Consider the following 24647-nt stretch of genomic DNA (forward strand, 5'->3'; position numbering starts at 1 on the left):
GTTTAGACCAGTCCTGCTTTCCGTCTGGGGCAGGGGAAGGACAGCCTGGAACCCTGAAGAACAAGACCCTGGGAAAGGGGCTCAAGGATGGGCTTGTGCAGGCAAGAAGGAGCGGGAGGAGGAACTTTTTAGAGAAATGGTACTGTGGTTGACTTACAGTGTTGTTTCTCTCTGCTGTACAGCAAAGTGACTCTGTCACACATGTCTATACAATCTTTTTCATATTCTTTTCCATGATGGTGTATAAGGATAGTGAATATAGGTCCCTGTGCCATACGGTAGGACCTCGTTGTTCATCCATCCTGTAACAGCTTACCTCTGCTAACCTCAAACCCCCAATCCCTCCCTCCCCCACTCGTCGCCCTTGGCAACTACAGGTGTGTTCCGTGAAGGTGCTTCATGAGAGGTTCATTTGCGTCACTTCCTAGATTGCACCTGTGACAGCATATGGCATTTGTCTTTCTCTGGCTTTCCCAGGAGGGGATCACTGAGTCCAGAGACAGGAAACTTGTTTACGGAACCCATCTTTCCCACCAGAGGCTGCCCGGGCCACAGTGCCCCCGGCAGCGGGCGGGAACGTGCCGGCCTCACCCTCCGCTTCAGACGCGAGCATCCGGCGGTGCGCGCGGTTCCAAAGCGCTCCGCGCTCGGCCCATTGTGACGCGGGCCCGGCGGCGGCCGCGGGCAGAGCCAGGCCATGGCCGAGGCGCAGGAGCTGCTGCTGCAGCTGCAGAAGGACAACCGCGACGGGCGGCTGCGGAAGCAGGAGCTGGAGGAGCTGGTGCGCGGGCTGGAGGCCGAGAGCGAGAGCCTCACCGCGCGCCTGCTGGACCTGAGCGAGCGCGAGCGCGGGTGCGGGCAGCTCCTCCCCCCGCCCGGCGTGTGGGCACCGCGAGGGGGCGGGCGGCGTGTGTACGCGGCCTCGGCCGCGGAGCCTCAGTTTCCCCTCCGCAGCCTGCAGCGTCGGCGGAGCCAGGCGGCGCGGGCCCTGCGTGGGGAGGCGCGCGAGGCGGCGCGGGAGCGCGCGGAGCGGGCGCGCGGGCTGCTGGAGGCCGCGGAGCAGCGCCAGCGGGACTTGGTGGGGCGGGGCCCTGGCGGGGCGGGGCCCGCGAGGGGCGGGACCTCTAGATGGACGGGGCAGTGGAAAGGGAGGGGCCTGGGCGGGGTGGGGCCTTGGACGGGGCGGGGCCGCGAGAAGGCGGGACCTAGGCTAGGCGAGATCTCCGGGTGGGCGGGGCAGTGGAGGCGAGGGACACAGAATGGGGCGGAGCCCTGGTGGGGCGGGGCCTGTTGCGGGGCGGAGCCTGCGAGTGGGTAGGCGGTGGCGGGACCTCGGTGGGTGGGGGCAGTGGAGAGGGAGGGACCTGAGATGGGGCGGAGCCGGCAGCGGGGGCGGGGCCTGCGCTGGGGCGGGGACCTCGGAGAGGCCTGGATCTTCCCCTCGACCCCGTCCAGGAGCAGCAGAACCGACAGCTGCAGGAGCAGTGGGAGGAGCTGTCAAGCCAGGTACCTTCCGGAGACGGCCTCTGTCTCCCGCTTCCCCCGGGGCTGCCTCGCCCCAGTCCCCGCCCTCGCCCTACCCCGCCCCTCCCTGCCCCGCCTCCCAGGATAGTCCCCGCCCCTAGCATCCCCTCCCGCCCGGCCCTCACAAGCCCCACCCCCAGCTCTTCTACTACGGAGGAGAGCAACTGAGCCAGCAGCGGGCGGAGCAGCAGCTCGGGACCCAACTGGCCGCCCTGCAGGTGCTCGGGCGTGGGCGGGGCCTTGGGCGAGGGTGGGCGGGGCGGTAGGGCGGGGTCAAGCGCGGCGCGTTCGCGGAGCGCCTGGCGCCTGACTCCCTGGATTCTCTGGAAGAAACAACTGGAGCTGGTGGAGGCCAAGCACACCATGCAGGCGGAGGCCCTGCGGCAGGTGCGGTAGAGCCGGGGTCTCGGGAGGGCCGGTTTGGGGTGTGCGTGAGGCTGGGCAGGTGCAGGACGGTGGGGAGGGCCGAGTCCCCCCTACGCCGTCTAACCAGGGCTCCCCTCGTGTCAGAGCGCACGGCGGATGGAGGAGGCCTGGGCCAGCTTCCAGGAACAGAGCGGAGTCTTGCAGGTGCCGCCCCTCTCCGCCTCCGACCCCGCCGCGGCCTCCGCTCCGCTCTTCCCCGGAGCCGCGGCGGCCTGTCCCCGCCCTACCCAAGTCTTCCCGCGTGTGAGGCCTCACTCCCACCACCCGCTCCAGGAGTTGCAGGGGAAGGTGATGGAGGCGGCGGCTGCACTCGACAGCTCGCGGGGCGGCCCGGAGCCGTAAGGGGGTTAAGACTGTCGGGTGTCGGGAGTTGGGGGGAGCGCGACTGCGGGCCAGGCGAAGGGCCCATCCTCCTGCCTTTCCCGGCAGGTGCGACTCACAGCCCCGCCGGGGGCAGGACTGCGCGGGCTCGCTCATGGAAGAGGTGGCCAAGGCGGACTGTGTGAGCCCTGGCGGGGGCGGGCTGGAGTCGAGACCTGCCCCGCGGGGCCGCCCCCCGCACACGGGGGGCCACCCCATCAGGGACCCCCTGACCCCACCAGGGACCCACCTCGCCATACCAACCCCACTGGGGACCACAAGCATCATGGGGCTGCCCACTCAAGAACCGCGCCCGCGTGGGAGCCCACCCCGTGGTGCCACGCCCCCATGAGCCTCGCACCCCAGGGTCCCGCCCCGTCCGCGGCGTCCGGCAGGAAGGTGTTCTCTTGTCTCCGTAGGAGAAGCGGCTGTTCGGCGCGGGTGCGGCGGGCTTCAGGTGAGCGGGCGGCTGGAGCGGGCTCGGGGCTGGGGCCTGGGGCGCGCCCCGCGCCGCCAGCGCCCATCTGCCGGTGCGTGGTCGGTCCGCAGGCTGTGGGCGCTGGGCGCGCTGCAGACGCTGCTGCTGCTGCCGCTGGGCGTCATGGCGCTGCCGCTGCTCTACCTGGCACTGGTGAAGCCCTCGGCCCTGCGCCGCGGCCTTGCGCGCCCGGGCTCGGACGCCGCCCTGCGCCGCCTGCGCTACACGCTGGCCCCGCTGCTGCAGCTGCGTGCGCGCGGACTGCTGCCCGCCTAGCGCATCACGCCGGCCGCGGCCGCCCGCACCCGAGTTTCCGGAGTGGTTTCTGGGCGCCGGACTGGGGGGGTGTGGGGCGGGGGGAGACGGGAGGGTGATGGAAGAGGGAAAGGGGAGCGGAGGGGGCTTGGGGGTGGCGGCGAGAAACCCGGGGACGCGGGGCAGGGATGTCCTGTGTCCTCCCGCCAGGAGGCGCCGCCCCCCCCCCCCCCCGCCTCCGGGTGGACCTTGGTCCCTCCGCCCTGCCCTCGGTTCCGTCCGACCCCTCCGTTCCCCCAGCCCGTCCGCCCACTCCGGAGGGGTCGGAATCATGACTCAACCCGCTCTCGCCGCCGGCAAATCCAGCCTGCGGCGCTGGCCGGCGGGTCCCCGCGGAGCTCCGTGTCCCGCGTCCGCGCGCTGGTTACTCAGTCCCAAGGCGACCCTCGTCCCCGGTGGGTCCCTTGTTGGGGGCGCGGGCGTCCTCCCCCTGGTCCGCGGCCTCTCCGGCGTCCGGGCGGCGGAGGCCCGGAGCGTTCCTCACTGCGCTCTTGTTTAGCCTTGTCTATTTCTGTGAAATATCCTGCTTAATGGAGGGGGAACTCGAGTTTCACTTCGTCTGAGGCAAACACTTGCTCTGTTTTACTTTTTTTTGTAGTGAAACTTTTGTCCGTCCTGTGCACACATGCGTGTGTTTTTGCTCTGGTCTTCAAACAATCCTTTTCTCATTGATTGAATTGCACATGTAGTGTTCTGGGGATAAACTTGTGTTTGTACTTCTGTGCACAATTTAAGAATCGCGGGTTGAGTCCTAGAAGTTGCTCTCTCGTCTGGAGGCGGTGCTGTTCTAACTCCTCCTCCTTCTGTGACTGTTCGTGTACGGTCACCCCCAGATGGCCCTGTGTGCCGTCCCACCCTGGTTACAGCGAGTAATTCTGCAACGAGGGACTTCCTCAGCGGTGCCCGGTGGTTACGGCTCTTGGATTTCACTGCTGGGGCTGGCTTTCGCTTCTTTGCTTCTTTCGGGTATTTACCTAGGAGTGGACTTGCTGGGTCAAAGGGTGCTTGTTTAGTTGTTTGAGGAACTGCTGAACAGTGTCCCGGCAGCAGAGCAGGCGGGGGCTGGCTTCCCCACATCCTCTAGTTTCGTTTGCTGGGTTCTTTGCTTCTTTTTTAGGAACAGCCTTCCTAATGGGGGTGGTTTTTCTGCTTTGTTTTCAGGCATTGCATTCTCTACTTTCTGTAATTACAAAGTCACATCTGTAAGACAAGGGAACTCGAGCTTTTACCCCCGTGCCCTCCACCCTGTCTCCCCCACTTCTGTGGAAGACACTTGATTTTTAAGATGGACTCTTCTTCCCCGTAGTAAGTGGACTGCGTGGAACCCCTCCCCCTTCCTGGTGAGCGCAGCGGCCCCCAGGCCCTCTCTCTTCACTTACGCTGCAGCCACCATGGTGACGGGGGTGGGTCCCCACGTGTCCTCGGCGGGCAGCTTTCTGCAAACGTCTTTTGTATTTTGCCAGAGAATCTGTGAGATCAGTTCCTCAGAGTGGGGTTGTGAGCCAGGGGGTAACCACATGCCTGCTATTTTAAGACGCCCTGGCTCACTGGCGCCGGGGGTTGGGGGGTTGAATGGCTGTTAGAGGCCCCCCTCCACGGGGATAGGACCCCCTTGCGGCCTCGTGCACAGTGGGTCTGATGGGTGAGCAAGGGCACTTCAGGGTGGCTCTAATTTGCATTTACCTTATAATCAAGGCGGAGGGGGGCGTTTCCTGCAAACTACTCATGTCATTCGCTTCTTCTTTTTCTGGCTGTACCTCAGTGTTGGGGATGCAACTGTAAATGAAACTGCTCTGATTCCTTTTGTTGCTGTGAGCACATTCACAGTTGACTTTTGTGTATTAACCTGTGTCCTGAACCTCGGCTGTAGAATAGACCCAGGTTGTTTTGGATTTTTGTGTGCACAGGCCATTTCTGAGTCGCTTCTCTTTCCGATTCTTGCAGTTTCCTTCCCTGACTTGCCTGGCGAGGGCCCAGGGCCCAGCGCTGAGCAGAGGTGGTGACCACAGAGCGGTCCAGGAGGGCAGCTGTCAGTGCGACATCTTTGGGGACGACGGGTTTTTTTGCACTCGCGTCAGGCAAGTGCTGCTCTGAGCACACCCGTCCTGAGCGTGGAGCCCCTCCCTGAGGCGTGGGGCTCTCAGGTTGGTCTTTTGTTAACTGCGTTATTGGAAGAGGAACTTGATTGCCCTTAACACTTTAAATTTCATTTTCATTCTCTAAAGATATCTATTTGCTTGTCAGCTCTTTGGTTTAGACTTTCTACCCACCATTTTTAAAAGCATTTATTTCTGACTTTTAAAAATATACAGTTTGCCGTATTGCCACCATCTTGTTCATGGCATTCAGCTGACTTTCATTTTAAAGCCAATGTGACAGGCTTCCTTTCCACGTGATGTGGACATCGGTTCTGCAGCGAGTGAATCTGTTTTACGGAGTGTTCATCCTCTACCTCCTGTCTCCCCCTGTCCACCGCTCCCAGTCTCCCATTGGCTGCTTCTGGAAGTCACACCCTGTATTCTGGTTTGCTTCTTATTTGAACGGACTCCTCTCTACCCACCTCCCCAGACAGAGCCTGAAAGCCTCTGCCTCAGGTCATCTCAGCTTTTACATGTATTTTGTCTGGTGTACCAGCTCCACCGTCCAACTTATAAACGTGGAGGGCTCCTCCAGCTCTCTCGTTGCTTCCTCACCACTGCACAGAACCAGCCTGGGGTGGTGAGCGGGGCGTGCTGCCTGCTGCCAGGCGGGTGCGTGCCGCTGTCCTCTGCCCACTGGCTTTCTTGCCTGCCCGTTACTTGTGCAGAGAAGGGTGTTGCGAGTCTCCAGCTCTGTTAGTCTATTTCTCCCCTGAATTCTGTCAAGTTTTCCTTCAGAAGCACACGTGCGCGTGCTGATGGGGAATCTCTCCTCCCCTCCTTTCGCATCAGGTCTGTGACTATTTAAAGAGCATCTCTTGTCGATGTAATCGGGTCTCACGTTTCATCCACGTTTAGAACTCCTGCCTCCTAGTGGGCGGGCTCAGCCCGTGGACACGTGCCTGGTCCGTGTGGCTGCTCCGCCCGTGATGGCCTCCCTTCCTGGTTAGCCCCGCGCCTGGCAGAGCCCCTGCCTCCCCACCGGCTGCCTCTGTCTTCCTGCAGCTGAGCGCATCCTGTGCCAGCTCTGGGGTCCCAGCCCGCTCCCCGTTTCTTTATGCCTCTCCAGGTGCATGTCCTCTCCTCCACGCGCCTTCCCTTCACCTCTGTCTCACATGCTATGTACCAGCCTTTCGGGCGACTCATTTCTAGGTGTTTTATCGTTTCTTTAGTTTCAGGTCTTTGGAGGGTCGTGGGGGTGGGATGGGAGCCATGGGGGCAGGGGGTCAGTGTGGGAGGACAGTGTGGTTGCGGAGCAGAGCGACCCGAAGATGCTGGAGACGGACACGGCGGAGGCAAGGCCAGGAAGGGACAGCCGCTGGCCCCACGCCGGCAGGGAGAGCCCAGGTGCTTTGGCTCCGCGGGCGCCGTGCTGCCGTCTCTGTGCACTCACAGTCGGGATGCTGGGGGCGCCCTGAGCCCCTTGCTGCTCACCCCCAGCTAAACGTGCACTTAGGATCCAGAGTAAACCAGGTTCCAGCGCAGCGGTGCTTTTGTTTTTATTTTGCTCACGTTGGTTAAATACCACTGTTCTGATTTTTGTGCCTAAGAACATGCTCCCTGTACCTCTGAGACAGGACGGGGGGGGAAATGTGTCCAGTGCAGAAGAGCCCGTGCCCACACAGAGACCGGCTCTGATTGTCCTTCTGGCCACGCGGGCGGCACCCGGGACCGTGCGTCTCCGGCTTGGCAGGGGCACCTCCGGCCCATTTGTCCTCGGATGAAGCGGCGGCCTGCTCGCCTGCGGAGCTTGATTGCGGCCACCCCGCCCTCAGTAGGGGATGTCGTTCTGATAGTACTGGATCATGTCGTAGGTCCGGCTCCTGTGGGCACAGGGCAAGGGGTGCTGTGAGGGGCCGACCCCTCTGAGCTGCCCTGGAGGCTCAGGGCCCAACCGCGGACCTCTGCCCCACCAGCGCCTCGCCCGCTGGGACCCGTGCTCCCTCCCTGGCAGCTCTGGGCTCTCCCCCATCTCCTCGCTCGTGGGTGCCTAACGTGGGCTTGGGTAGACGCCTTTCCTCAGCTGGCTGCCTCCTGTCCTAGGAGCTGAGCCCAGGCTGGGGGTCTGTGCGCCCCCGCCCCGCACAGAGCAGAGCCATAACACCCCGTGCTGCCTGCCAGACCCCTCCCACTGGGCCGAGCGCTCCCTCTCTCTGCTCCCAGCCACCAGGAGCGCGTGGCGCCCCCAGGCCGCACGCCCTGAATCTTGGGGCACTAATGCCGGTTCTCCGACCCCCTTGGGCCACCCCGTCATTCAACCTGGAAACCTCCAGGCCACCTCCGACTGTCACCGCCCCGGGAACCTGTCCCCCAGAGTGTCACTGAGGCCGGGCCCCTCCGGTCGCAGCCCCCGAAGCTCCTCACCCACCCCGCCGGGCCGGGCGTCTCAGGGCAGTGCGTCCGGTCACCTGGCCCAGGCGTGGCCCTACTCAGCGCCCCCTGAACACCGGGTGGGGGACACGGGAGGCGAGGGCAGGGCCGGGGGCTTGCCTGTTGCTGAGGAAGCAGTTCTGAATGACCTTCAGGATGAAGTTCGCGGCCTCTCGCTCCGTCATGTTGGGGCTGAACCTGTGCCTGTGGGGGAAAGGCCACGTCAGGGCTGCCGCCCTCCTCGCGTGGATGTAGTCTGGCGTCCTGTGGGGCACGGTTCCCAGCTGGCCTCAAGGGTTTGGGCCCCCTTCCAGCAGCTCCCGACCATGGGACCGGCAGCTGGGGTAGGATGGGCAGGGGGTTTGGCCTCAATGTCCCCTAAGAAACAGGGGGTGGCAGGCACATCCCCTCCATGGCCGCAGAAACCAGGGCGCCTCGTACACAGGCGGTCTGGGCGTCCCAGGGCAGCACCTGGCCTGGGTGACAGGCCCTGTCTCAGGGGACAGCCACCCCAGTGTCTGCCCAGGACCTACTTGAGGAGCTTGATTGTCTGGCCACGGAAGCAGGGCAGGCCCGTGTCCAGCATGAGGGTGACCAGAGAGACCACAGCGTCCATGTAGGGCCTGGGGAGAGGCAGGGAGGGAGGTGAGCAGAGTCCAGCCTGGGCATGGGCCCTGCCCGGGTGTCACCACACTGCTCTGTGGCCTTAGCCACGTGGTGTCGGAAACCACGGGCTCTGGCTCAGGAAGAAAGGCAGGGAGGGCACTTGGACTGATTGGAGGCAAGGCTGAGCCTGGCAGGTGCAGACGTTGGGGCACCAACACCCAGAGTGAGGCGCTCCGGCAGAGGTGGCAGATGTGACTGGAGCCAGGCCTCACGGACCTCCTGCACAGGCCCCTCCAAACCCCAAACCCGACCCCCCACCCCCCAAGGTCTGAGATGACCTGAGGGGAGGGGAGCCTAGATGCGTGGGCCCAGCAGGGGACCCACCCTCCCTCATCTGGACCGCGAGGCTCACCGCACAGCCAGGTAGCCACGGACACACATCTCCATGAACCACTTGAAGGGCGTGGCCTCCATCTTGCCCCCCATGATCATCACCATCTCGTCCGTCAGCTTGATGTCCGGCTCCCAGCCGAGGTTGCCGCCCGGGGAGCTTTCGAACATGAAGCCGAAATCTGCAAAGCGCCGAAAAGTCACGGTGCTGGGGTCAGCTGCGGGCTGGGAGAGCCCCGCCCCCTGCCGCCCCGCCCTCCCGCGTGGAGGACGCGGAAGGACCGCCCCCGCGCCCGCCCCGCCCACCGATGTGGATGAGGTGGCCCTTCTTATCCAGCATGATGTTGCCGTTGTGCCGGTCCTTGATCTGCAGCAGGAACAGGAGGAGGCTGTAGGCGGCCATGCTGCGGATGAAGTTGTAGCGCGCCTGCGGAGGACAGCGGCTCAGGGCCCGCGCACCAGCTCGGGGGCGGGGCGGACCCCCACTCCAGAAGTCGGCCTTCTGGGGCCCACCCTGGGCTTTGCCGGTCCCAAGGAAGGTCATGGCCGCCCGGGCGGACCCAGACGGAGGACCCAGGACGCCGGGTGCCCACCTGCTGGAAGGCCAGTGTGGACTCGTCCCCGTACTGGCGCGTGAAGTAGTCGTACATGCCAAAGTCGGTCTGGCGGCCCAGCTGGTCCCGGGAGGTGCAGTCGGGGATGCACTCGATGACGCCGCACTAGGGAGGAAGGGCCAGGCTGCAGGCCGAGGGGCGGGCCGAGGGGCCGCCGGGCTTCTGCTCGGGACACTTACCCCGGGGGCGGTGGCCACCACCCGGTACGGGAAGACGAAGAGGTCCAGGCCGACCAGCTGGAAGATGTTTTTGAAGAGGTCGATGATCTGCAGGGCCAGCATGTCCTGTGAGGTGGAGACGAGGGTGGTGGTGGGCAGCCACGGGGAAGCAGAGGCGCGCGTTTCTGTGAGGCTGGGAGGCCCGGGAGCCGTGGAGGGGCCCGGCCAGCCCGCACCGCCCTCCTGCCCGGCGGGGCACTACCTGCCGGCAGTCGTCCCCCACTTTGAAGATGGCCGCCTGCCAGGAGATCTTCTGGCCGTCGGCCTCCTGCATGCTGCCCTCCTCCTCGGGGTCTGAGCGGCACCGCAGGCCTGTGGGGAGAGGCCCTGTGGGAGTCCAGGGGCAGCGGCCCTGTGGGGGTCTGGGGGCGCCCTGGTCACGTGCCTGAAGGAACCCCAAGAACCTTAGGGATCACGCCTGCAAAGCCCAAGGGGGGCTAATGGGGGCCTGGCAGACACCCGGGTCAGCGGGTGGGGCCACAGGGCCGTGTTTCTTCCTGAGAACAGCTGAAGACAGAGCCCCCTCTCGCCGGAGCGAGGACTGGGGGGCCCTGTCAGGGCTGGGCCCCGTAAGGGGGTGCCCAGCAGGAGCCGGGGCCACACCCTGGCTGGTGTCCTCTCAAGCCCACACCACTGGGACTGCAGAGTGTGACTACGCACACTTGGTGGAGTCAGCGTGGCCCTGACCAGTGGTCGTGCCTTCCCAGAGACGGAAGAGCAGGGACTCGGGCTGAGGCAGAGGCCGCACTGACAGTCCACGGCCGAGGACCAACCAGGCCCCGTGCTGGGAGGAGGCGCAGGACCCTGCCAGGAGGGAGCGGAGCCTCCCGACACTCCAGGCTCAGCATCAGGAGACGATCGACTCCTGCCATGGAAGCCGGCCTGCCTGTGGGCGCTCACACTGAGGCCAAGCAGACCCGCCCTCCCGGGCCCGTTACTGCATGTGTGCCCACTGACCCCGGCCGAGGGGCCACACTGATCCACCAGTGTTCACAGGGACCCCAGACTACAGGGGACAAGGCACTGACCTTCCTTCTCAAGCTCACTAACCCCGCAACGTTTCACCTTGAACTTCGCCAGATACGGGGCCTTGGCGGCACTAGAAGACAAGAGAGGGGGCGCAGGTGATGGGGGAGGGGACGCGGGTGACGGGGGAGGGGGCGTGAGGGACGGGGGAGGGGGCCTGCGAGGGGGCAGCTGGGGGTCGCACCTCTGCATGGGCGTCCCGGACTTGTAGTCGATGTCCAGCACGATGGCCTCGGGGTTGCTGGGCAGGTAGCAGCCTGCAAGGGACGGAGGGACGTCACGGGCGTGGGAGGGACGTCACGGGCGTGGGCGGGACGCAGGAGGACATGCCGCCGTCCAGCACGCAGGCCGGCCCCGGGCAGACAGGGTGGTGCTGGGGCCTGGAGGCCCGCCCTCCCTGGCTGCTATTTCTCTGGGCCACCCCCAGAGACACATCTCCAAGGGAACACCTGAACCCCAGCTTCCTGGCTGCCCCACTACAGGACACACGGGAGCCCCGGCCCCGCCCGCCTGGCCCCAGCTCAGCCTGTCTGCACAGGTCAAGACGAGAGCACACCCCAGCCTGGTCTGGGGCTGCAGTTCCAGAGCCCCCCAGGTGGGGTCCTGACGGAGGCGCTGGCCCCAGGACTACGTGGTCCCCTGCCTCCTCCCTCACCGGCCCAGCCTCGCTCACACAGCCCAGCTCTGCTCTGCCCTGCAGCCAGCTGGCTCCCCAGGGCCTCTGGGATGTGTCCCAGCAGCAGGAGTCCTCTCCGAGGCTGGGCGGGGCTCAGCGTGGGCGGGAGAGGCCCCCTGGGGCTGGAGCCCCCACCGTGGAGCAGGCCTGCGCACGCGGGCAGGGCCAGAGTGTGAAGAGAGAGCATGTGCGGCAGTGAAGAATGGAGAGCTGTGCGGCGACATCTGGGCTCCGTCCTGCCAACCAGCAGCACCAGGGCGGGGCACGGGCCCTTGTCCCATGGGCCCCAGCACACTGCGGACGCCCCTTCCCACGCCCACTACCTCTGCTACCTTGGAGCTTGGGAACCTTCTAGAACCACAGCTGCTGGGGACAGGGCTTGGCCTTCAGAAAACCACTGCAGCCAGCAGGCCCACAAGTGACCGCCGGCCGGGGCAGGTTCTGGAGGATGCCAGGCACCCAGGGCCCGCACACCCCCTACCCACTGGGCTCCACCCTGCTCACCAGGCTGCACCTTCACTTCAGACAAGGCCGACAGGCAGGCCTTCTTCCTCTCGTCGCCTTTGGGGTAGGGCCTGGGGACCAGGACACAGATGCTGACCTTCACACTTCTGGGGGCAGGCCCTGCTCTCTGAGGGCCGCTGCCCTGCGTGGCCTCCGGCGGCCTCCAGACCTCTATGCCCCAAGAGGAGGGGCTGACGTGGAACTGCGCCCTCACGTGCAGAGGGCGGCCCAGGGAGCCCACCCCGACAGCCAGGCGAGGACGGGGTGACTGGGCAGGAGCCGGAGCTCGGGGCAGAGGGGGCCAGGCTCCTCAACCCCAGGGCCCGTCCTGTACAAACGTGGGGCCAGAGCATCTGAGGTCGGCGTCTGCCCCGCGTGAAGGTGCGCCAGGGAGGTGATCGAGACAGGCCCCAGGGCGGCCGCGGGGTCTGGCTGCTTAACACTGCTGGGCCCCTCCGAGCCTCCAGAGCAGTGGCCTCAGGCCCAACGCCAAACACACACGTGCCTCCTGTGCACCTGCGGCCCCACGGGAGCCCGGGACGGGCAGGCAGACTCCCAGCTGGCTGCTCTGCAGCACTGGCCACGGGGCAGGGGATGGGGGCCGTGTGCACACCGCCTCCGGGGCAGCTCGCCCGCGTGCGGCCTGGAGGAGGTGTGCTTACTTGATGATGGCCGACACGTTGGTGATCTTGTTGAAAAAGTCGAACTCCCGCTGGTAGAAGTCCTTGGCCGGGCCGGAGAGGGAGCCTGTGATCTCCTCCACCAGCTGCTCCAGGAGGTCACCGATGTCGGCTGCAGAGACGCTGCGGCTGAGCCCAGGCCTGGGGCCGTCTCTGTGGACCCCACCCAGAGGACGTGCAGGGTGGCCACCCAGGGAGCTGTGGGACGGAGCCGCAGGGCCAGGGACCCAGGCGGAGCGGAGGGGATGAGCTGGGCGGGGGCCCTCGCGGGGCCAGCACTCACGGTCCTTCTGGTGGCCTTCTTCGTCCACGTAGATGTTGGTCTTCATGTTCCAGATGAACTGGTGTGCCAGTAGCTGGGACTGGGAGGCGGCCCACAGGATGTACTCCCGCACGTAGCCCATCTACAGGGCGAGGCTGCGGTCAGCCTGGCCCAGCCCCCTGCGAGGCCCCACGCTGGCTGTGAGCAGCTGTCCCAGGCCGCGGGGCCGGCATGTCAGCCTGCCGGCCAGCCACCACATCCCAACTCGTGCAGGCACGTGCAGCCTCACCCCCGCTTCCCCGGACTCTAGCCCAGCTTTGCTGCTGTCGAGCGTGAGGTGTGGGCAGGCGGGCTTCCACCGCCACCCTGCGAGCTGCCCAGGGGCGGCCAGTCCCAGAAAACCCTACAAGCTGGTCATTGCGCACCGTGGCCCCTGCCCACCCGTGACCTCTCCTCCCCCATCATGCCCAGCTCAGGGTGAGTCTCCAGTCTAGGTTACAAAGGCGCTGGCCTTTCTGGAAGACTCCTGGGGGGCAGCCTCTGTCCCCGCATCTGTCTCTGCCCCCATCTGGTGCCCCTCCCCCACGGTCTGGTAAAGCATTCCCTGGTCGGATGTCCTTGACTTAGTGGGTGGGCTTCCCAAAGAGGTCAAACCTCAAAAAACCCAATTCTAACTCAGCAAACAGATCGGAAGTTGAACCGTGAACACACGACCTCCAGTGCAGGGCTGGGGCTTGGCCGGGACGGGGTGGTCTGAGGGCCCTGGGCCGGGGCCAGAGGGCACTTGATGGTGCCCGCAGGCGCAGGCTTGGGGAGGCCCCGGGCACGGCAGGGGCAGTGGGGCTCCGGGCCGCGGTCACCCCGTGGGTGCCATCTGCCCAGGCCCCTCCAGGGCGTGCCCATGCTCGTGGCTGAACCGCCCTGTCCCTGTGCGCATGCTGAAGCCCTGTGCTTGCTGAAGGCCCTCACTGTTTGGAGGTGGCTGGAGATGGCCCTTTGAAGAGCTGTTAAAGTTATGTGAGATCAGTGGGGGCCTCATCCAAGCGGACTCATGTCCTCAGAAGAGATCGAGACACAGACATGGAAAGACACAGGGCAGTGACCCCATCTCATGGCAAGGAGAGGGGCCTTGGGGAGCCAGCCCGCCCCACTTGGACCCCAGACATCCAGCTTCCAGGCCTGTGGAGGTTCTGAGCCCGTGGACGCCAGGGTGGCCGCAGCTCACTGGCACACCCGGCCTCTCCTCCCAGGAGACGGAGAGCTGGGCATGGGAGTCAGGGCCTGCCGAGACCCCCTTCCAGAAGACAGGTCCTGGGCCAGGCTGCCCACCCTGCACAGCAGGCCTGGGCCTCAGGTGCTGGATGAGCATGCAGTGGGGTGAGAGTTCGGGCTCAGGTCCTAGCTCTGTGCCCCTGCCCGCCTGGCCCTCGGGGCTGGCGCAGACTTACCTTGTCATACCTGAGCGCCTGCACAATCTGGGGAATGTAGAACAGGATGGCGTCCTGTGGGGGGCGGGGTGCAGCTGTGACTCCAGGGCGGGGTTCCCAGGAGCCCAACTGCCTGGACCAGCCTCATCCTCTACCAGGCTGCCCCCATGGTGTGTCCCTGAGTGCCCCCCGCCCCACCGCAGTGGGGCAGCCCCGAGGCCCACCCGGCAGCGGGGCTCACCGGCGGAAAGGACCTCAGGACCTTGACCCCGTACTGCGCCGTGAGGGGGTGCGGCGGGTACATGCTGGAGAAGTAGGACAGGCCCGTGGGTGGGTCCGCGGGCGCCCAGCACAGCACGTGGCTGAGCTCGGGGGCGTCGGCGTCGATGGTGTGCCAGGTGACCAGGAACTGGAGGGAGGAGGGAGTCGAGGGGGGGTCCTGAGAAGCGTTCCTAACGATAGTTGACATGTTCTGTCCACCAGCACAACCTCAACCTGGGCGAAGCACCTCGGCCGTTTTCTACAGTAAACGCCTCGTCCGGAGGGCGGGAAGCGCGGGAAAGCGACACTCAGGCCCCACAGAGCTCAGGGCTTCGGCCACGCTCCTCCAGGTGCCCCGGAGGCGGTTCAGAGTCTGCGTTCCTGCCCTGGCCCACCGCCTGCCCCCTACCTTGATGGCTTCCGGGACGTCACTGACGGCTCCTGGGTCCAAGCGCACCAGACGCGTCACCTCGTTGCCGATAGTCTCCGTGTTCTTGAACCTACGGGTGCAGAGGGTGTGGGGCAGACGCTGAGGACAGGGCCGGGGAGCCCGGGGCTGAGGGACACGGCCCGCGCCTAGCAGCGTCTGAGTACCCTGGCTTCTGGCGGGTTCGGTGTGACCAGCGGTGACCCGGGACAGAGGGCCCTGGGGCAGGACGGGTCTGCCCGTCCCCTTTCAAGGATCGCACCTCCCTTGGCCAGGCCCCAAGCAGCCCGGGGGCCAGAGGGCACCACAGCAGGTGGGAGCACGCGGGTGAGCAGTCAGGCCGTGGTCCTGCCCCGCGTGGACATGGAGCCTGTGAGAGGAAGCACTGAGCAGGCAGCGTGGGCTCAGGGGAAGACAGGCACCCCGAACACAGGCACATGGGGCGGGGTCTGCAAGGACTCAGCCCCCTCCGCTCCCGCCGGCCAGAGCCACGGGGAGAGCTCACAACACAGACGCTGCTGCCCAAGGCCGCCCCTGGGAGTCACCGCAGCTGTTCCCTTTCCTGGTTGAACAAGACGGGCCTGGGGCTGTGGGGTGCTGGCCTCGGGCGGGTGCTGGAGCGCACCTGGCTGGCAGCTGCACGGCCAGGTGGGGCGAGATGCTCCAGGCGAGGTTCACGTTGTCCTTCCACTGCTTCTCGCTCAGGCTGATGTACTTCGACCTCCAGTTGGCCACGCTGCTCTCCCCTGCCTGGTCCAGCTCCAGCTCCGGGGCGGACAGCGGGTTGTACCAGGTGATGAGGCGCTCGATCTCGGTGGCCTGGGGGACGAACAAGGACAGGGCTGTGCCTCTGCACCCCCGCCGCCCACTCCTCTCGGGCCTGGCGGGGCCTCACCAGCAGCGGGACAGACGGGGACACGGCTGTGCCCCTGCGCCCCTGCGCCCACCCCACTCGGGCCCGCAGGGCCTCACCAGCAGTGACAGCAGCAGCGTCCGGCGCTTCATGTAATACTTGTGCAGCTGGGAGCCCCGGTTGGTCTTCTTGGACATGCCTGGGGCGGGGGGGACACAGGGCTCCCTCAGAGGCGCTCCACGACCCCGAGGACCCAAGGGACCCAGGGGAAAAGCCCCACCGACCCGATTTCTTGGAGATGGTGGACATGCCGCTGGACAGCGGGTACGTATTGATCCAGCCCTGCGTGGCCTGCTGGCGAGAGCCGACCGCGATGTCCAGGTTGCTCCGGGTGTCCTGGTTGTCTGCAGGCAGACACAGCATTCCAGAACAAGGCACCTGGACCTTCCGCATGGACGAGGCAGCCACGGGGGTGCAGACGGGGGAGACGGCTTCAGAGAGCCAGGCACCTGGGAACTCGGGTGGACGGCTGCAGCACACGCTTCCTACAGTGCGCGGTGCTCCCCGAGCCCAAAGCACAGCAGCGCGAGCTCCGCCCGCAGCAGCCATGGGGCACCTGCCCCCAGGTGTGCTCCCACACGGGGGCCCTGCTCTGAGAGGAGTCAGAAGCCACTGGGACACTCGCTGTGACTGCCGTCCCTGTCCTGTGGCAGGCCGCCTGCGTGGGTCTGCCTCGGAGACCCCGGGGCCCCAGCTGCTGCAGGCAAGGGCCTGACCCCGGGGTCGCTCCCACAATTGTGTTAGAGTCACTCCCAACAGGACTGCCCCGCCAGGCGACAATGGACCATGCCTTGAGCCTCGTGGCCCACCGGCCTCAGCCCAGGCTGGACTGATGGGTGTGCGGGGCGCCCATGGACAGCCTGGTGCTGGGAAGCTAGGCCAAAGGCATCCCCTTGGCCCGAGGGTCCTGCCCGCACTCTTGGCCCGGAGCGCAGCAGGGGAGGGGCGAGCAGGCCGGCGTACCTGGGGGAACGAGCTGGCTGGCGGTCAGGTACTTCTTGTCTGAGAACATTGCGGTCCAGAACTTGATCATCACGCTGATGTCCTCACGCAGCCTCTTCTCCCCCTGGGTCGGGAACCTCGGCGGGCAGCTGCAGATGGGTGGGGACCGGGGTGAGAGCAGGCGCAGGGCGGGGGGACCCAGCCCGGGGCGGGGGCGGAGGGCACCTGAAGTAGTCAAAGGCAGTGGAGTAGATCTTCTCGCGGAGCACATTGCGGATGGTGGCGTTGGGCAGCACGTCCGCGTGCAGCAGGGACAGGCCGAGGGTCAGCAGCCTACAACGGGGGCAGGTCAGTGCTCCGTCTCCCCTGCCCTAGCTCAGGGCCTGCCTGCGGGCCCCCCGGGAGCCCCGGCCCTCACTTGAAGCGGGGCCCGATGGCCGCCACATGCCGGTTCATGCTGCCCGCGGTGCCCCCGATGCTCAGGGACAGGGAGCGCTGCAGGAGGCTGCAGAAGATCTCCACCTGGTCGGAGCTGCAGTACTTGGCAATCTCAAACCGCTGTACCAGGAACTGGGCGGGGTGGGGGGGAACACGCTGCCTGTGGGGCCTGCTGGACGGCAGGTGGGGTCTGCGAGGCAGGGGGTGGGGGTCTGGGGGAGAGGGGGGCCAGCACCGCCCCCTCCCGGAGGGGCATCTTCAACCTGGAGCCCCGGGGTGGCCCCCAAGCCCGGGGAAGAGTGGGAGGAGCCTGGGGGGCACATACGTCGATCCAGATGTAGTGAGGGGTCACCTCGGGGGCACACGGTTTGGGCTGACTGGCTTCTGATGCGGCCAAGGGGTCTGCTTCCTTCATCTCCGCAGAAAACAGGCCGAACTTCTGCTCCACGGTCATCTGCCAGGCCCCCGCCATCTCCCGCATGAACTGCAAGAGCCCGGCCGTCAGCACCTCTGTGAGGCACAGTAAGGCGCCTGCTGTGTTTTCTTGTTGGTTTTTAATTATAAAAGGAGTATACGCTCGCTGGAAACTAAGAAAACTGAGGTAGTATGAAGAAAAATGAAACCACCACGGTCCCGTGATGACCCCACCTCGGGCCGCCTTTCACCACACGCCCCTCCAGGACCACAGGTGGACACCCACATGTGACCGCACCACCTGCTCAGGGCCTCCAGAACCCAGTGCCACCTCCACCCCACGGACCCACGACGACACCTTCATGCCCCAAACCAGACCTGGGAAGAGCTGTGGGGGCCAAGTGGAGCCTGAGTCCCCACCACCAAGGTGTGGTTTGGAGGGCAGCAACTCTTTCCAAATGCAAAGAGATAGAGAAAAATAATAGAATGGGAAAGACTAGAGATCTCTTCAGGAAAATCAGAGATACCAAGGGAACATTTCATGCAAAGATGGACAAAATAAAGGACAGAAATGCTATGGACCTAACAGAAGCAGAAGGTATTAAGAAGAGGTGGCAATACACAGACGAACTGTACAAAAAAGATCTTCACGACCAAGATAATCACGATGGTGTGATGACTCACCTAGAGCCAAACATCATAGAGTGTGAAGTCATGTGGGCCTTAGGAAGTAGCACTAGGAACAAAGCTAGCGGAGGTAAGGAATTCCAGTGGAGCGATTTCAAATCCTGAAAGACGATGCTGTGAAAGTGCTGCACTCAATATGCCAGCTAATTTGGAAAACTCAACAGTGGCCACAGGACTGGAAAAGGTCAGTTTTCATTCCAATCCTGAAGAAGGGCAATGCCAAAGAATGCTCAAACTACTGCACAATTGCACTCATCTCACACGCTAATAAAGTAATGCTCAAAATTCTCCAAGCCAGGCTTCAACAGCACATGAACTGAGAACTCCCAGATGTTCAAATTGGATTTAGAAAAGGCAGAGGAACCAGAGATCAAATCGCCAACATCCGCTGGATCATCGAGAAAGCAAGAGAATTCCAGAAAAACATCTGCTTCACTGACTATGCCAAAGCCTTTGTGTGGATCACAACGAACTGGAAAATTCTTAAAGAGATGGGAATACCAGACCATCTTACCTGCCTCCTGAGAAACCCGTATGCAGGTCAAGAAGCAACAGTTAGAACCGGACATGGAACAATGGAGTGGTTCCAAAATTGGTAAAGGAGTATGTCAAGGATGTATACTGGCATAGTTGACTTATATGCAGAGTACATCATATGAAATGCCAGGCTAGATGAAGCACAAGCTGGAATCAAGATTGCCGGGAGAAACATCAATAACCTCAGATATGCAGATGACACCACCCTTATGATAGAAATTGAAGAACTAAAGAGCCTCCTGATGAAAGTGAAAGAGGAGAGTGAAAAAGCTGGCTTAAAATTCAACATTCAAAAAACTAAGATCATGGCATCTGGTCCCATCACTTCATGGCAAATAGATGGGGAAACCATGGAAACAGTGACAGACATTCTTTGCTTGGGCTCCCAAATCACTGCAGATGGTGACTGCAGCCATGAAATTAAAAGACGCTTACTCCTTGGAAGAAAAGCTATGACCAATCTAGACAGTATATTCAAAAGCAGAGACGTTACTTTGCCAACAAAGGTCGCCTAGTCAAAGCGATGGTTCCCAGGGGTCACGTACGGACGCCAGAGTTGGACCATAAAGAAAGCTGAGTGCCGAAGAATCGATGCTTTTGAACTGCGGTGTTGGAGAAGACTCTAGAGAGTCCCTTGGACTGCAAGGAGATCCAACAAGTCCATCCTAAAGGAGATCAGTCCTAAAAATTCATTGGAAGAACTGATGCTGAAGCTGAAGCTCCAATACTTTGGCCACTGGATGCGAAGAGCTGACTCATGGGAAAAGACCCTGATGCTGGGAAAGACCAAGGGCAGGAGGAGAGGGGACGACAGGGGATGAGATGGCTGGATGGCATCACCAACCGGATGGACCCGAGTTCGAGCAAGCTCTGGGAGTTGTTGATGGACAGGGAAGCCTGGTGTGCTGCAGTCCATGGGGTCGCAAAGAGCTGGACGTGACGGAACGAGTGAACTGAACTGACTCCTTTCAGGGCAGGGAGGTGGTCAGATTCTGAAGATGCCTTAGAGGTAAAACGTCGACCTGACAGCATCTGCTAAGGCTTGCCGTGCAGTGAGGCTTCTTTCTGGGCATTTACAGCCAGGGGGCGGCGGGGCCAGGCTGGGCCCGTGCACTTGAACCAGGGGCCAGAATTCCCTCCCACCTCAGTGGCACTAAGGCCCAGATCCCTGTGCTGCACGAGGTCAACAAGGCTGCTCGCGTTTTATCTTCCCATGAACCCAAAAAAGACGGCAGGAAGCCGGCAGGGCTCGCCTCCGAGTTAGGGCTGCAGCTGATCTGTCTGCCCACCTTCATGCCCTCTGTAACAGCACACGCTGCCTGGTAACAGCAAAGTCCAGAAACTGAAAACACAGCAATACAGGGTGCGGCCCCTCTCTGCTGAGGCGTGGCCGGGTCCGGCCCTCAGCTCCCTGTGGAGGCGCGGCAGGTGACAGCCGGCCGGCAGCCCTGAGCCCGCAGCAAGGGCCAGAGGACAGGAACCAGCGTGGAACCGGGGGGCCGTCGAGGGCGGTGGGCAGAGAGCGTGCCAGGAGGGGCTCTCCACAGGTGGTATTTCCCTGGCACACCCGGGGCCAGCGTGAAGGCTGCCATAAGTGGCGGACGGTCCTACCAAGGCTGAGACCTCCAGCCAGCCTAGTGACCGGTGACGGCAGGAGGCAGGCTGGAGTCTCACAGACCCCAAATGAAAAGCAAAGCGCTGGGCAGAAAAACCCTTCCCTAAGCCCTCTCCTAGTTTTGGTGAAAAAATAAGAAAGTGAGGGCGAAAAGTGAGGGCGGGTGTAACCCAGGAAGCGCCACCCTTCTCTGCCAAGCCTCCGCCCTCAGGGCGTGGCCTTCACTGCAGCCACCAGACACCAGGCGGAGCCCCCGCCCCCCAGGCCCTGTGGGCGAGCGGGCCCACAGGCACCACCTTTAGCACAGATGGCCCTGATGCTAGTTAACCCTGCAGGCGAGAATCATCAAGTAATGGTTACAAATATATTCAAAGGTAGAAGAGGTGAACAGAGATTTGTCAGCAAAGAAATACAAAGCGTAAGAAAGAAACAGGAACCCTAGGTCTGAGAATGATAATACCTGAAATAAAACTTAATACTAAAAGTGGATTACCAACAGCACGCGTAAGGCAGGAGAGCGTCCGGGGACACCGCACGGATCCCCCTGAAGTGGGCCAGAGTGCGAGACGGGGAGAGCGGCTCACGGGAATGCCGGTGTCCGCGGGCACGGCCACTGTCTCGAGGTCCGAGACGAGCCCAAGTGAGAAGACGGGGAAAATGGGGTAAAAAATATACTCCATGAAACACTGGCCTGAAATTTTCCAAGTGTGATGAAAAGTCTGAAATCTCTAAATTTAGTAAGTTCAACAAGTCCCAACATAAAATACACAGGGAATCATACACAGGCACATAAGACTCAAGTTACTAAAAAATCAAAGATCCGAAACAACACAAGTGTCAATTCAGGACCGCAGATCTGGGAAAACCTGCCACTGTGCAGGATGAAGGTGCGTGTTCCCGCCGCCTGCAGCCCAGAGTGTGGAAGAGAACCGCAGACCTGGGCTCCCAGGAGCATGTGAGGAGCAGACATGGTTTGGACAGACCTGCCAGCTTAGGAAAAGCCCAACAACACACACAGCCCTACAAGGTGCGTGTCACGCACAGCAGCCACACAGATGCAGACGAGTCACGCACAAGCTCTGATGGGACGGCACGCAGCGTGACCACAGAGCCCCCTCCCCATAGAGGTAAGAGCCGCGTGAGGTGGCCAGGTGGGCACAGGGTGCAGGGCCCATGCCATCACCCTGGGCATGCGGTCAGAACCTGCCACGGGCCCTGAAGACAGCCCAGCCCCGGCCAACCTCCCTCTGTGTGGGCAGGGCCAGTGACCCCTCACCTCAGCCGCGAGTGTGCCCCTGCCTGGAACACCCCAGTTGCATCCTTGGAAGTTATCCAGCTAACCCCCTCAGGGGCAAGAACACAGAACCCACTTCTGACCATGCATCTCAGCTTAATAAAAGCAGGAAAAACTCGGCATGTCCATGTTACCATGGAAGTTAATGGGACTCTTGGACACACAGATCTGTTTTCAGGTGTTTCAGACGACCTTCCTCTCCTTGGCCTCCAGCAGGAAGTCCAGAAACATGGACAGGGGGCTGCCTCCTGGGCAGCTGGGACCTGGTTGCTGTGGCTGAGCACAGGCACCCTGGTGGCTCAGACGGTTGCGTCTGCCTGCAGTGTGGGAGACCCGGGTTAGGTCCCCGGGTCGGAAAAATCTCCTGGAGAAGGAAATGGCAACCCACTCCAGTACTCTTGCCTGGAGAATCCCATGGACAGAGGAGCCTGGCGGGCTACAGTCCAAGAGTTGGACACAACAGGGATGGAAACCACCAGCAGAGCAAGGGCTCCCCCTGCCGAGCGCTGGGGGAACAACAGTGTCAGGCAGCACCGGTCCCTGAACCCAAGAACCCTCTAACCTGGGAGACGTTCCTGGGGTCAGAGTTTCATAACACCGTCTTGCTGACATGTGAGGCCCCGGGAGGACAAGGGGGCTTGCCCGGGGTCTCCATGCTCCACAGCCAGGGGGCCAAGGCTGGTTCTCCACCCCTCGGGCCCCATGGCCAGCGTCTTACCGGCACTTCCACCCCGTTCTTGCCGGCCAGCAGCCACTCCCAGCAGGCCAGGGCGGTCTCCATGCCGTGCTCGTTGAACATCTGCAGGGGGCCCCAGCACAGGTGGTGGAGGAGCTGCGGGTCACAGTCTGCAACCAGGGGGTGCCGTTCAGAGGCCCCGACAGGCAGGCCCGCGGCCCCCACCCCCACGCACGGCTGGCCGCGGCCCCTGGGCCAGCACCTCTGCTGCTGATGAGCATGGCCGTCAGCTTGAACATGGCCTGCGTGTACTGCTGAGCGTCGCCGGCGCCCAGCGCAGCCTTCAGCTCCTGGACCATCATCTTGTTCAGGTCCGATGTGTGGCCTGTGGCGTCTGAGAACCGGATCATCCCGTACACCTGCAGGCAGCGGAGGTGCACGTAGCCCGGCCGCCCTGCCCAAGGCTCTGTGCCCGCGCCGAGTGCCAGGCTGTCCCCGCAGCCCACCCCTGCCCCCAGAGCTCCTCTCCAGAAGCACCTGCTGCTCCCAGCGTTCTGGATGGACCCCCAGGGCAGGGGGCTTCTTGAGTCAGATGTTTTTTTCTTTCACAAGACTTGAGAAGAGCTCCCACCCCTTTCAAAGACTGGACCTTCCACAGAGATGGACCTCCCGCCACCCCCAGGCGGGGAGGAGGCGGGCGGGCGGGCAGGGGAGGTACCTCGCCCGCATAGCGGTTGCGCAGGTTCAGGGAAGCCATGAAGTTGGAGTAGTCCTTCTTGACACAGGCTGGCCGTTCTGTGAGCTGTGTCGCCTGCAAACACACCTCAGTGGCCGTGCCGTCCAGCAGGACCCCATCTACTGCGTGGACCGGATCCCGCAGAGGACTGGCCGCCACTCTCCGTCAGAAGCACAGGCTGTAGCTCCTGAGCCTGGGGCCTGCCGCGAGCTCCCCAGGCGGGGGCCGGCCCCCAACACCCGCACACGTACCCCGAGGCTCGTGCTCTGCTTGTTGTAGCCGGCGTAGTGCAGGACGCTCTCGGTGGCCATGGCCAGCCCGGTGTGCTGCGACAGCCCCGATACCCAGTTCTGGTGCTTGCTCAGGTACTCCTGTCACGGGACCCGGTCACCTTGGAGGCGAGGCACGCCTCTGCGTGGCAGGGGGGCTCCAGCCGAGCCTCCAAGCTGGCACCACCCCGCCGGTGCCACACTCCCCGGTCAGCTGCCCTGAGCCCCTCCGCAGTCCCACTGCACGCCCCAGCCCGGACTGGCACATCTGCCCCAGGTGCCCCCATGTCCTTGGCCCGTCACACCAGAGCCGTGTGTGGTTTGAGCACACCATCTGGGTAAAGCTCCCGACAGGTGCAGGGAGCTCACCGAGGCCTCTCCCCGCTGACCTCACGGAAGTACCTGCAGGTGGGACTTGGTGACCGTGGGCGCCCACTTCATGGCCTCCTGAAGGATCATCCCGCAGCGCGCAGCGAAGTCTTTGACGATGCTCTGGCAGAGGGGGTGAGGGCAGGCAGCACTCAGCGCCCCAGGACTGGACTGTGGCCCCGGGCCCCGCCCGGCCCCACCCGCCTACCTCTCGGGCCTCGTAGGTGTCCGGGACGGTGATGCGGTAGGGCACGTCGGGAATGTCGTAGTATGGCTGGTCCTTGTGGATGTCCTGGAAGCACAGGGCCCGCCTCACACCACATCCCCACGGGCGCCTCCCTCCCTGCCCCTGCCCATCTGTGACGCGCGACCCCTGCCCCCCACTTGGGGCGTGAGGCAGGCTCGGCGGGGCGGGCGGGGCACTCACAGCGCTCAGCGACAGGGACAGGGTCTGCAGGATGTCCAGCATGGTCTTCAGCACCGTCCCGCTCCAGAGCAAGTGGGGGAACCTGCACCCAGAGCCCCCTGATCAAGGCCCAGAGCCCCCCGCCCGGAGCTGTGCTCCTGAGACCACCCAACCCCATTGTCCTGGCCGCCCTGCTCCCCACGGGGCCCTCTCTGTTTCCATCCACAGCCCCCTGCTCCCACACCGAACAGGGCAAGACAGGACCCTTGAACAACAGGGGCTGGGGCACTGCCTGCATACGCAGGAAGTCCAAGTGTAACTAGCAGCCGTGTGTGTGTGGCACCTTGGGGTACACAGGAGGAGCTGCCGGGAGCCAGGGGCTCACGGAGCAGGCTACAGGTGTGGAGGCCGGCTCAGACACGCCCTCCGGCCCCGCCTGGACGGCAACTGCTCCGGCGACCACGGAGGCCCGTTTGCTGTCTGAAGCCGTCACGGGGCCGTGGGGGCAGGCCCGGGCCGCCCTCAGCACCCTCCCGCGGCAGTCATTCCCACGAGGCTCCCGGCACGGCAGGGACAGCGTGGGGTGCAGGGGGCTCAGGGTGGGCCTGGTCCTCCTGTGGGCCAGGGGGACACCCGGGGCCTGGGGGGA

The 24647-nt window shown here is 63.7% G+C and overlaps 2 protein-coding genes across 12 annotated transcripts in view; one reads left to right on the forward strand and one right to left on the reverse strand.

Moving 5' to 3' along the window:
- Nucleotides 1–14639, forward strand: TMEM191C (transmembrane protein 191C). 11 transcript variants are annotated; one of them, XR_009730501.1, is made up of 11 exons: nucleotides 340–852; nucleotides 955–1078; nucleotides 1456–1506; nucleotides 1653–1742; nucleotides 1855–1911; nucleotides 2035–2094; nucleotides 2224–2288; nucleotides 2380–2452; nucleotides 2730–2767; nucleotides 2860–4069; nucleotides 4265–5433. XR_009730501.1 is itself a non-coding variant. In XM_061385603.1 (10 exons), exons 1-10 carry the CDS (start codon nucleotides 698–700, stop codon nucleotides 3062–3064), a joined length of 918 nt encoding a protein of 305 aa, XP_061241587.1. In that variant the 5' UTR covers nucleotides 340–697; the 3' UTR covers nucleotides 3065–5433. The 11 variants fall into 11 exon arrangements, 8 of the variants coding, with proteins under 8 accessions (XP_061241586.1, XP_061241585.1, XP_061241584.1 ...); XR_009730502.1 differs by having other exon boundaries at nucleotides 2860–3498; nucleotides 3937–5433; XM_061385603.1 differs by having other exon boundaries at nucleotides 2860–5433.
- Nucleotides 6711–24647, reverse strand: part of PI4KA (phosphatidylinositol 4-kinase alpha) — a 59153-nt gene continuing 41216 nt past the window's right edge. The window contains exons 26-55 of the mRNA XM_061385598.1: nucleotides 24020–24101; nucleotides 23801–23884; nucleotides 23626–23715; nucleotides 23206–23325; nucleotides 22937–23029; nucleotides 22481–22637; nucleotides 22261–22388; nucleotides 17321–17479; nucleotides 16976–17127; nucleotides 16783–16890; nucleotides 16579–16706; nucleotides 15840–15959; nucleotides 15675–15754; nucleotides 15328–15521; nucleotides 14685–14775; nucleotides 14256–14423; nucleotides 14036–14089; nucleotides 12609–12729; nucleotides 12308–12437; nucleotides 11646–11716; nucleotides 10650–10722; nucleotides 10468–10538; nucleotides 9642–9751; nucleotides 9401–9505; nucleotides 9201–9326; nucleotides 8914–9034; nucleotides 8630–8789; nucleotides 8145–8234; nucleotides 7732–7815; nucleotides 6711–7064 (exon numbers count right to left, since the gene is read on the reverse strand). Coding sequence (XP_061241582.1) covers nucleotides 7013–7064; nucleotides 7732–7815; nucleotides 8145–8234; nucleotides 8630–8789; nucleotides 8914–9034; nucleotides 9201–9326; nucleotides 9401–9505; nucleotides 9642–9751; nucleotides 10468–10538; nucleotides 10650–10722; nucleotides 11646–11716; nucleotides 12308–12437; nucleotides 12609–12729; nucleotides 14036–14089; nucleotides 14256–14423; nucleotides 14685–14775; nucleotides 15328–15521; nucleotides 15675–15754; nucleotides 15840–15959; nucleotides 16579–16706; nucleotides 16783–16890; nucleotides 16976–17127; nucleotides 17321–17479; nucleotides 22261–22388; nucleotides 22481–22637; nucleotides 22937–23029; nucleotides 23206–23325; nucleotides 23626–23715; nucleotides 23801–23884; nucleotides 24020–24101 — 3322 coding nt within the window. The 3' untranslated portion in view covers nucleotides 6711–7012. The remainder of the gene's footprint in view (nucleotides 7065–7731; nucleotides 7816–8144; nucleotides 8235–8629; nucleotides 8790–8913; nucleotides 9035–9200; nucleotides 9327–9400; nucleotides 9506–9641; nucleotides 9752–10467; nucleotides 10539–10649; nucleotides 10723–11645; nucleotides 11717–12307; nucleotides 12438–12608; nucleotides 12730–14035; nucleotides 14090–14255; nucleotides 14424–14684; nucleotides 14776–15327; nucleotides 15522–15674; nucleotides 15755–15839; nucleotides 15960–16578; nucleotides 16707–16782; nucleotides 16891–16975; nucleotides 17128–17320; nucleotides 17480–22260; nucleotides 22389–22480; nucleotides 22638–22936; nucleotides 23030–23205; nucleotides 23326–23625; nucleotides 23716–23800; nucleotides 23885–24019; nucleotides 24102–24647) is intronic.

The sequence above is a fragment of the Bos javanicus genome, chromosome 17 (genome assembly GCF_032452875.1).
Source record: "Bos javanicus breed banteng chromosome 17, ARS-OSU_banteng_1.0, whole genome shotgun sequence".
Classification (NCBI taxonomy): Eukaryota; Metazoa; Chordata; class Mammalia; order Artiodactyla; family Bovidae; genus Bos; species Bos javanicus.

Coding starts and splice junctions, on each gene's coding strand:
- TMEM191C (XM_061385600.1), top strand. CDS start 698: ATGGCCGAGGCGCAGGAGCTGCTGCTGCAGCTGCAGAAGGACAACCGC. Junction 853..954: donor CTGAGCGAGCGCGAGCGCGG/GTGCGGGCAGCT, acceptor TCCCCTCCGCAG/CCTGCAGCGTCGGCGGAGCC. Junction 1,743..1,854: donor CCCAACTGGCCGCCCTGCAG/GTGCTCGGGCGT, acceptor ATTCTCTGGAAG/AAACAACTGGAGCTGGTGGA.